General features: G+C 42.4%; 1 protein-coding gene across 1 annotated transcript; it reads right to left on the bottom strand.

Moving 5' to 3' along the window:
- Positions 1–2,225: 2,225 nt before the first annotated feature.
- nr4a2a (nuclear receptor subfamily 4, group A, member 2a) lies at positions 2,226–7,367 on the bottom strand. Its single transcript, XM_035175670.2, has 8 exons — positions 7,193–7,367; positions 6,579–6,680; positions 5,485–6,412; positions 4,890–5,019; positions 4,539–4,702; positions 3,945–4,147; positions 3,597–3,775; positions 2,226–3,465 (listed from the first exon to the last, which is right to left on the bottom strand). Exons 3-8 carry the CDS (start codon positions 6,352–6,354, stop codon positions 3,209–3,211), a joined length of 1,803 nt encoding a protein of 600 aa, XP_035031561.1. The 5' UTR covers positions 6,355–6,412; positions 6,579–6,680; positions 7,193–7,367; the 3' UTR covers positions 2,226–3,208.
- Positions 7,368–11,540: the final 4,173 nt, after the last annotated feature.

Genomic DNA, 11,540 nt, shown 5'->3' on the forward strand with positions numbered 1-11,540 from the left:
ATCCAGGAGCTGAAGTCAAGAATTATTCCTTTTTCTTTTCCTTTTTCTTCTTCTCGCCCTACTAACACCGACACCATCGCGACTAACCTTCTGCGGCTGTCGAGTGTGGGGAGAAAATGAAGCTGTGGGCTCTTAATGAATTTAGACTCCAAGTCCTCCAGCACATATAATCATGCACAAACACTGACAGAAGTCTCAGCTGCACGTGTCATGTTTTATTGTGTGGAGATAGACATGTTTAAAAACCTAACTGTACTTTGAGTCAATAGAGGGAACTTGTGACATGGTAATGCACCCCTTTCAGCAGATCTGCTAAATGTCAGCAAACTGGTTCTGAATGTAATCCCAATTTGCCTTGGAATTAGCGCTGTACACGTGACGATCTAATTATTTAGACAATTCGCTGCCTGTCGCTAATATCTCGCAAAATAAGCTGTTCCCTTCATCTCGATCATGTGATAAATGTTGGAGGAGAGGAGTCCCAGACATGCCTCGGAGCCTGGCCTCACTTCTCCCCCCTGACAGACGAGAGGAAAGGCTTTGTGACAGCCGCACTGCTGCACTTGGCGCAGGCCCATCACCGCCTCTCCGTGCGCACTTTCACTCCTGCAGTCACCGGCAGATTTGGTGCGCAGCAACATCTCAGAGTGTCTTAAATCGTCGTTGCACGGGGAAAATAAGTAAATGGGATTAAAGTATATGAAGTAGGACTTATTCTTGTATTTATTTATGTGTTACCTGGCTGTAACCTGTGTGATTTAATGGCCGGGGAAGCGGGAGGAGAAGCTGCAGAAAATCAGAGGACTCCCCCGGGGAGGTTTGTGGGAGGTTGACGGTAACAGGCTTACTATTAAAGTACAATAAAACAAAGCAGGTTACTGCTTCTTTTCATCAGACCCCGGCGCCGGTAATAAATGTTTAATTTTAGACAGAAAAAGGCGCATTGTATGTGCACATCGTCTTGTTTCCTCTTGTTCACTGCAAATGCACAATTACGCAGACAAGTGCACGTTATGAAGCTGTGCCACCTGTGCACACCCCGGTCTCACGTTGCACAAGAAACTTATCTGTACCATGAATGTGTTTTCTGCTCATTTATAACGAGAGGCTGCAGGTATTTTTTCATTTGAATATGAATAAAAGTGTAAAATAGTTTAGTTTTGCTTCGGGTCTGACTTCTCTGCAGGGTTGTGCAGTTATATCCTAAATAAGGCGTTTTGAAACAGTGCAATAATATATATAAAAGTGGAAACGGCACGTTTAATCCATCTGAATTATAAAATCCGACGTTCTCTTTTTTTAATGCTCGTCCAAGAGAATAAAATCCACTGTGTGTGGGATCCAAACGAAATAGGAAGATTCCTATATTTAATCCGTTGTAACCTTTTCATTTGTCAAACACAAACAGACGTTGCAAAATGAAAGAGATTTTAACAGCCAGGGGTGGACTAATAAAAGCGTCTTCTCTTTTTGTACATTGTTGAAATATTATGAATATAGACAGGCATGCAGTGGGGAAAACTTTGAGCTGCTCAACAGATTAAAAGTGATTTAAATGTCATTTTGATGATTGAAATATTCACACAGCACTGTGCTAAAATAAATGGTCAAATATAATAGAAATGTGCATTTAGACAGAATCATAATCTTAAAATAGAGCATGAGTAGGCCTGTGCATTATTTGCAACATATTTATAGTCTTTAGAGGCAAAAACGTACTTTAGGTATTTAAAATAAATACCTCTTGATAATTTAAGATTTAAATAGAGCAAGGTTTAGTAAAAGGAAATAATCTAGTAATTTGTAAGTGTTTGTTTTTTGCGCACACAGGCCTGTAGGTGCTGATACTGAGAAAGTAAAGGAGTTTAAGTTCGACAGTAATATCTCATTTCTTACCTCAATGTTTAAAGGGTAAATTGATTAATCAGAGAAACTATTTAGCAAAGAATTGATTTAAAAGTTTTATTTGTAAACATTAAATATTTCTTTCTCTCTAAAGTTTTTTTTTTTAATTCGGCACCAAATGCGTTACAGAAGTTGTCAGTAGGTACATCATGATGTCAAAAAAGATGCGGGCCTATAGATCACACACTCATGAACCTCTGGATAGAAGATGGTCAAGTTTTTGTCCCTCCATTTTTTTCCAAACGTGTTAAATCATAAACTACCTCAACGTTTATAAAGACATAAAACAACAGACAACGTGCTCAGCAATGAAACTCGGATGGTTTGGAGTCGTTTAAATTGCACCATGCTATAGTGTAGCTCTTGGCAATAGAAATAATAAATATATAGAAACGTTTATATTCAACAGCAACAATACTTACAGCACATACAAACAAGGAATGTCTGACAGTTTTACAAACACCATGGGTCCCTCATTGTTCTATACAGATGAGATATTTTTCCACATATGCGTAATACATAAAAGGAGTGCCATAACTACGAATCTGTATCAAATCTAGCAGACTACATAGTGTCCGGTATATATTATATATAGACATCACCTCAGCAAGTGCCTATAAAAGAAAGAAAAGAAAATGGGGGGGAGAGAGAAAAAGAAAGTAAACTAGAACATGCGTTGTCTTTTCTGGATACTTTTTGGGATCCTGTCAGAAACACATAGGCACGAGTCAGAAAAAAGAAAATGAAATATTTTTTTTTTCATTATAACAAACTTTGTACACGTTATAAACCGATGCATTGGAGGCATCACATAATCTATCGTAATATACAGTGAGTGTGCGTGTGTGCGCGTGTGTGTGCGTGTGTGTGGTCATATATATATATATATGTATATAAATATATATAAATGGAATATATTACATCTGAGTATGCTGAATCAGTGGAGCCGATTGTTAAATAAACAGTAAGTGATTGTAAAACTGGATTAACTTTGTTGACAGTTTGTTTTTGTTCACTGGAGAGAAAAAACAAAAAATATCCCCACTCGTTTGGCACAACAGAAAAAAAAAAACTATTGTCAGAGAATTAAAAGGCCTACACAGCAATCACACGTTCTGCCTCTTTATCTTTTGTCTTCTTCGTGAAACATAATGGGGTAGTGTTGTTCTATTCGCCTACGGAGCTTGCAGATATTTCCCGAAATAATAATAACACCGTTTAAAAATCTGCCACGTCTGACTCGAAACAGTGTCTTTTTTTTTTGGAAGTTCTGTGAGGTCTCAGCCCACCGTGGAGTCGGGGCTCAGAAAGGCAGGGTGTCGAGGAAAAGTTTGTCAATTATTGCTGGCGGAGGGACTAGGTCTTCTAGTTTTAGGTAAAAGATACGCTGCAGACCTTGGGTACATAGTGTGCGCAGTTCGGGGAGCTTCCCCAAGAGTTTTGACAAGTAGTTGGGACGATTCAATCCACCGCCACTGAACGTCACTTGGTCTTTTAGGCAGTTGACGATCTTGTTTTGGAGATCCTCGACTCTCTTGGGTTCCTTGAGCCCGTGTCGTTCTGGAATATAAACATACAAAAGAAGAAATTAGATGGAGGAATTGTTTCCCATGCATCAACTGTCTGTCTGTGCTGCATCGCATTGTTTAACGCCGGCGGTTTCCACAGGCGCAGCAGCCGCCTTTACGCACCTGTTACCATGGCCAGAGCTGCGATGCAGGAGAAGGCTGAGATGTCTATGTTCATGCTGTGTAAGTTTGAGGAAAACTCCACGATGGCGTCCACCCACTCTCCAAATCCACGGACGCACTGTAGCCTGTGTAACACAACTCCATTACAAAAAATAAGCTTGCCTTCCACTGGGTTGGACCTGCAATTAATAAGAAAACGACATTAATTACGCTCGGAAATAAATGGGAATTTAAGAGCCGTCTAATTATTGAGCAGCTAATAAAAGCCAAAGCACTGAAGCTTGAAGGGGGAGCTGATGATTATCTAAAAGCCCCGGTTGTTTTGTTTGGTACAATTACGCTGCTCACCTGTACGCCAGTCGCAGGACAAAAAGTTCGAGGAATGCGGACTCGAAGAGCAGATCTTGATCTTGCTTCGGTAAATCACAGAAGCCAGGGATCTTCTCCGCCCAGCCCCGGATGATCTCCATGGAGCCCGTCAGGAGATCGTAGAACTGTTGGATGTGCTGAGTGTTGTCTCCAGTCATTTGGTAGTCAGGGTTTGCCTGGAACTGGAATTTAATTTAAACAGCGCCTTAATGAGGTCCTTTAAAATATATAATCCGTGAAATTGCAAATGCCCATTTCCAAGAGAGGGAGAGAGAAAAGGAGAGCGTCCTTTTTTTTTTTTACTGTTAAATTCATGTCTTCTTTTTATTAACTTCTCCAATTCAGTGCAATTTACTTTGGAAAAAAATATGCCACATTAAAAGCCCAGACAAAGTTAGGAATTCAGCGATTTATTCCAGCAAACTTTCAAAGCAATAAATTGTCATCTAAAGCAGGAGGAAATTAAAAATCTCCATCTTGTTGAGCTTTCTGTTTCAGCCACTATCCTTTTTTTTCTTCCTCTCTTCCTTTTATGCGTGTGTTTTATTTCTAGAACTGTGGATCTTTACTCACTCGTGAATAGTCCAAAGCAGACATGGAGGGGTTGGAGTCCACATGGGCCCTGACGAGTGCGCTTATGAGGCTCACAGGCGGCGAGGGTGGTGAGGGCTCCTGGGGACTTTTGGGTTTGGATGGTAGGCGTCCTCTCCGACCTTTGAGATTATCCGTTCGGACAACTGCGTTTGGAAAAACACATGTCATATGTATAAGTCAAATGTATGCATCCCATATTGTCGTGCGTAAAAGTTTAAATGTGGATTAGATAACATTCCAACGCTCAATTACGCACAAGAATTCCCTGTGTGTCAGTGAGGAAACATCAACCACAAGTCTAAAATAATTGAATGCATGGCTTAAACATACCTTCTCTCACCATTCCGACGACCATGCACTTCTGGAAACGGCAGAACTGGCAACGATTTCTTCGGCGTTTGTCAACAGGACAGTTTTTATTTGCTAAACACACATATTTTGCATTTTTCTGGACGGTGCGCTGGAAGAAAAAAAAAGAAGAAAAACACATGTCACTCTGCAGGCCTATTTCTAAAGCCATACAACATGTGGTACATGGACTGTGCATGTTTGCTGCAGACGGAGAACAGATGAAAACGATATAATATCTGTCTCATCTCCTGTGCGAACCAACAAGAGGGAATAGACTTGTCAGAAAAATACACATCCGTGTTCTGTCATATTTTACTTGCACCTCTGAGATCTGTGTGTGGACGAGGATAATTGTGACGTATAGCTATTTAATAGGTACAAATTAAGCTGGTGCTGGAAGATTCATGTTGTAACTCGCAGTGAAAATGTGGTTATAATAAATGTTTTGGCTGCACCATTATTATTTTATAAGGGAATTGGACAGTTGTTTTTTTTCTCAGGACGCAGTGCATGAGGGGCATCTTTCATTTAAACACACTAATGGTGATTCATGATTTCTGTCATGTGAGCCCACCTTGAAAAATCCTTTGCAGCCCTCGCAGGTTCTCACTCCATAATGCTGGCAGGCTGCGTTGTCCCCACACACCGCACACAGACCTTCGTTTGACGGAGATCCTCGGGACGGGGGCGATGGCATTTGGCTGTCCACCAGCTGGTGCCCGTGTCCGAGCTGCAGGGAGTGAGGAAAGGCCAGGCCCGCCTGTTTCCGTATGGCACTGGGCACCGCGAAGCTCTGGCCGTCCAGGCCCCGGTGCCCGCCCTGGTTGTCGTGGTTCATGGAGACGTGCAGCGGGCCGTCGAACCGCATCTGACAGCTGGAGACGGGGGTACCGGGCGGGGACTGCTTGAAGGAGAAGAGCGAAAGCCTCGACACCGGGTTCTTGCGTTGGTCTATCATGTGAGATGTGGCCGCAACATAGTTCTGGTGGAAACTGTGGAGGGAGCCCGGGTCCTCCCACATGTGATTAGGCTGAACTGGGAAGTTTGGTGTGCTCGGGGCATGAGGCGAGGGGGGTTTGAAATACATAGGCCCAGAGTGAGCCATCATTTCCTCTGACTGAGGTTGCAGGTGGCCCTGCTGATGGTAGTTGTGCATCTGGACGTCCTCCACCTTGATGGAGGACTGCTCTCCAGAGTGGGGCATCTGATACAGACAGGGCGGTTTAACGTCGTAACCGGTGTTATAGTTGTCCATGAATGTACTGAAACTCGGGAGTGAAGTGGTGGCTGTGATCTCGGTGTTGGTCAAGTCCATGCTAAACTTAACAAACTCGGGTGTTAGGAAGTCGCAGCTGTACTCTCCTGCCGGGTGGTAGCTGTAGCTCTGGGAAGCAGGACTCGCTCCTTGAGGTGATGATCCATACTGAGCCTGGACGCAGGGCATGGCTGAAAACCAAACCGGGAAATCCACACGGTCAGAATTTCTCCAGTAAATCTTCGAACTGTGAATACAAAAAGTTTTACACTTTGGTTAATTTCATCTCATTTCACTCAGAACAAAAAAAAAACAGTATGAACAGTACTTGAGCATTGTCATCTTAAGATAAAACAGCATTAAACATTTATACTGTGTGTATTAAGTATTTGTAAATAATTGCCATATCATACCTCAAGTCTCCTGACAGTTTTTCGGTGACACTTGAAATGGATAATGTCAGGAGTTGTGTGGGTGTCCGGATTCAGAAAGGCGGCTCTGTTCTGGATCGTCCCCTAATAAAACACACAACTCTGACATTTACTATACATTGTTAAAAATTAAAAAATATCTAAAAAGAATGACCACAAGATTTCCACTTGTAAATTACGCACAAACTAAAGCAGATTTCTTATTACGCACAGGATTTTGGAAATTTCCTCTAAAAATGATTTAATAGATTCGGACAAAATACGCTCATATAGAAACTGAACAGCATAGGTTGTCTTTTTATTTTATCCCTATTGTGTGGAATATTTGTTCTGGATGAACAGATCAACTTCGCGCAGTGGACATCCGTGACAACTTGTCTGCAAAGGATGCAATTCCTGGTGAGGCATCGGTCACATCAACAGATCGGAACCACTGTGAGAAAGATTCAGTTTTGTATCGTTTCAATGTATGAGGGGGGAAGTGAATCCAAGAAATAAAGAAACAAAAGATCCAAATGGCTGAAAGAAAAATCTGTGCAAGTAAAGCGCACACGCAGATTATGTTGCAAAGGGAAGAGATGAGAGTGAAATCTTACCTCTTTCACATCAGGATCGTGGCTTTCAATCCATGCGATAAGCATGTAGAGGGTATTCATCAATTTCGGTAAAGGCTCCAAACCATGAGCGTCGGATACCCAACAAAGCCAAGGCAGGCAAAACCGTGTGACTCCGCGCACTGACAGCAACACGAGCTTCGACTACCCAGTCTGGCCAATGTGGCTTTGTTTATGTGAGCTCTGGATGCCGTGGCCCACGTGTTTCACGGCGCGACGTCATCCGCGTCGGCAGAGACACAGACCAATCCGAACGGGAACTTTCTCAAGCCCCATTTTTTTTTTCTTATCCGGCGAGTGTGTTTGGCTTGTGATGTGTGTTGTATGTTGCTTCCCACATGGACATTAGCAGAGATGTAGTGGAGGGTAAACCCGCCTAAAGTCTGTTCAGACACATATGTGTTTGCCGGGGACTTAAATCAGGCTTGTTTCAAGATGACATTAATCTATGGGATGTGATTTCATGGCTTTTTTTTGTAATCACAGCTCTGCGAAGTAGATCATGCAGAATTGGGATAATCTGGTAATTTCTGCTTCTCTTTATACTGGTGGACATTTTTACTTCATGTTGTGAACTTTTCACCATTTTGTCACCACCTTCCTCTGGCACAACCATCTCTTGGTTGCAGCAGCCAATATTTATGAAATGATCTCACTGGTCTAAAAACACATCTAAAAAGTGAGAAACATCTCAACTGACTAGTATCTAGATAGTTTATTCCCTTATTGTGGTGAATTGACTGTAAACGCTAGTGTACGCTGGCACATGTGGGTTATGTCACAATGAGGCTTATATGCCAGATTCACTACACTCATATGAAACAGGCCTAATGAAGCGGGGGGGGGGGGTAAATATTATTCTTCTGACAGGATTTTGGTTATTCAATTGTGTTCCAAATTTAGATCTCAGATGGGGTGGGGTCTTGCCTATTCATAGAGCTGGTGTATCGTGTATGTGAGCTGCTGAAGGAGGAAGGTGGGGGGTAATTAGTGTCATTGGGGTGGTGGTTGTGTGTGTGTGTATGGGGGACGGGGGAGCTCGCAGAATGGAGAGTGACGCAGAAAAACGCTCAAAGTGACGCAGTCGCCAAAATAATCTTTGGGGCCTTATTGTTCCGCAGCGACGGAATGGGCCGATCTCAGAATAATCTTACACCAACACCTTGTAGCCAATCGCGATGGCCTACGTCCACCCCCTCCGTTAACATATTGGCCCGGGCAGCAAGCCAAAGGAGAGGGCACATACATGTGGTGCACATGGGTACACCTGCGCGTAAAAGCAGCCAGAATCACATGTGGCAGCAGCACCATGTGTCATTTCTACGGGACTGGTTCTTTATTATAAGAGCAACGGAGCAGCCACCACTCTCTGTGTTTTCTTTTTTTGTTTTGACTGTACTCAGAGCACACAAGGACAGAGTGTGCACAGGGGGAGGGAGGGAGGGAGGGAGGGGATGCACTATATCTGTATATTATGGTTGCTCTCACCTCTAGAGGACACTATTGTTCACCAGCCATACATCAAGCAGCCCCTGTTTCTTACAATTAACCTTCTTAATTAGCCTAACCCCATTAAGGCAGTGTGGTCACGCCCAGTCGTTTCGAGGTGCGCATCGTGGCAGGATTTGTAAATTACATGTTCCACTCGTCATACTGGGAATATTCAGAAGAAAAGGACTGTTGTAAAAGTTGTGGTGTGTTTCTTTTTAAGTTGTAATTACCTTGAAAACACCTCCCCCTTTATTGTAACACACTTCACTTGCATCTTTTACAGGAGATTTCGAGTTTGACACGTGCGTAAAACCTCTGCACTGTGCGCTAAAATCTCACATGGCGCACATCTGCATAACAAACTCAAACTGTGCTGTCAGAAAACACCGCTGCCGCACGGCCACGACTGTCTGTGTGTATTTACTGTTATCCATTCACCATTTAGAATTACAATTAAAACACAATTAACAGTTTAATTGGCCATTTTACCGAAGAATAATTAACTTCCCATTTATGTGCGCAATTAATTGACAGTCATTTGAAAGAGAGCAGCCATAGTTTTTAATCACACACACAAGTTATTTCCTGGGAGTGTATTCTTTTTTTACTTTGAGGAGATGTTTACTGACAGTATTGCGCGCGACCATGTGCGTGCGTGTATGTGCGTGTGTGGGAGAGAGAGAGAGAGAGAGGAGGCAGTGCATGCTTTTACATCGGCTCGCGTGTTGAAGTTCACTTCAGGTAGCTACAATCCGGGAATGTACAGGAAATGCACGTTATTAATGGAAAAGGCACAGTCCTCATCTCTAAGTCTCAGGATGTCCACTGACTCACAGGTTGAGGTGAGAGCATGAAACTAAACGTGGTCATCCACCATCAACCACATGTTCTGATTTGCCTCCAGATAGTAACTTGACTGCATGTTTATTTGTCACTTCAAAAAAATATCTGCACTTATGTCTGCAGCCTCGATTCCGCAAGTGGTGCACAGATTCTGGTCCTCCATTAACTCCACTTAACCTCTGACCCACATGTAATAGTCAAGTCTTCTACTTAATCTGGATACAAAGAAATCCATTAGTCTCAGACAATGATGCAGCTGTAGCCAATCTGTGTGTGCTGCATCCTAACTTCTCAACATGTTCTGTGGTTAACTCTATACAGTTATTGCTGTATAGAGTTATTCATGTTTGCGGAGCGTGACTGAAAATGGCCATTCATGAGTATTCAGATATTCTGCAGATAAAACTATCAGTGCTGCATTTGAGTAAAGATATGAGTGTGATAAGATACAAAATGGTCTCTGTAGTGTTACTCAAGATACTCAAGTACTATATTTAAGTAATGTCAGAGGGAAATATTGTAAACAATGACATGTGACATATTGAGCATTATGGTATTAGCACCATTGTGATCAACTGCAGCATCAGAATACTGCCATCATGTTTGTGCATTAGTGATAATCCAATAATATACAATGTCATAATTTGAATAACAAGGTAGTCTACCCACCCCTCATCTGCCCCAGTGTCACCGGATTGGCCCCAGACCCTCGCAACCCTCAAGGATAAGCGCTATAGCTAACTGAATACGATTTTGAACGCTGCTTTTTCTTGTAATGGCGTATTTCAAATTGTGTTGTCTCAGCAATATTATTGAGTATGATGTGTCTGGTCCAGGTCGTGCAATAAGTAGTAAATAAGACAGGTTTTATATCGTCTGTGTGTCTTCATGTATTTAAGCTATTACCATGGTTTGCACGCCAGACTGTAACTTCTGAATAAACTTGCCAAGTGAGAGGAACAACATTGTGGCTGATTGGTGTAAATACATCACTTGGCAAAATTACGAGCTTTGTTTGAGAAAGCAGAGAGAATGTGTTTTACTAAAATTCCTTAAAGGTCTAATTTTGTATCCACATGTTACTTTACACGGTTTGTTTCATTGAAACTTTTTTTCTGAAACTGGAGAAATCATGTTGGGAGTTGTTCCAACCCTGCTTTAATTGTAGGTGGTTTGTGAAACCCGGTGGCCACTCGCTCCCACAAACCTCATTTCATTTCCAAGCACCAGCAGGTATCAAACTTTCTGGGAATTGAACAGCCCGACCCTGAAGGCATCCCTTTGCTCAGTGTCTTCTTTCCATTTCTAGATTCCCACTTTACAAGCTTAAATGTCTACTTAATATGCTTTAATGCCTGCTCTTTAGAGCCAGGGAGCACTTCATCACTTTTATACACCTTTATATAACACACTGTTAACTAGCAATGCCTTATGGAACAGCTTGTCTTGCAGCTGGAAGGCGCCTCCATGGCATGATGGAGGTACCTGTCCACCATTCACAATGAGACAGTAAAATGGGAATGGAGGCCTCTGCATACTGCTGCCGTCTATATCAGTCAACGATGAATATTCATGAATCACGGTGTCATGACATGCTCTGTAATTGGCAGCAACATTAGCAATGACACTGCTGGTATCAAGTCCCTGCATATTCATGTGGTGGGGCAATATTTTCTCGCGGTGCTGTTTTTTTCCCACTTCTTCTTTCTTCTCGCTCCTCCTGAAAGTGAAAATGTATTCTGAAGCTGCAGGTGTCCTTGATGCCACAATCAATTGCTGGCTGGATTGTGTCCCGGTGAAAATCAGACAAACCATTAGTTTCTGTGTCATTCTCTTTGATTAATAACATATCTGAATTATAAAAGGCTGACATGGACGCCAAAGAGTGTGAAGTGCATCTCTTTGTAATAGTTATGAATGTGGTGCTTAAGGACTCTTAAATATCTGTTCTTTGGCTACGGTGGGCTTTTATTGGTCACTTATAAATGTATTGATT

The sequence above is a fragment of the Hippoglossus stenolepis genome, chromosome 13 (genome assembly GCF_022539355.2).
Source record: "Hippoglossus stenolepis isolate QCI-W04-F060 chromosome 13, HSTE1.2, whole genome shotgun sequence".
NCBI classification, from domain to species: Eukaryota; Metazoa; Chordata; class Actinopteri; order Pleuronectiformes; family Pleuronectidae; genus Hippoglossus; species Hippoglossus stenolepis.

Coding starts and splice junctions, on each gene's coding strand:
- nr4a2a (XM_035175670.2), bottom strand. CDS start 6,354: ATGCCCTGCGTCCAGGCTCAGTATGGATCATCACCTCAAGGAGCGAGT. Junction 4,703..4,889: donor CGTCGGAATGGTGAGAGAAG/GTATGTTTAAGC, acceptor TTCCAAACGCAG/TTGTCCGAACGGATAATCTC. Junction 3,466..3,596: donor AGCTCTGGCCATGGTAACAG/GTGCGTAAAGGC, acceptor TTTATATTCCAG/AACGACACGGGCTCAAGGAA.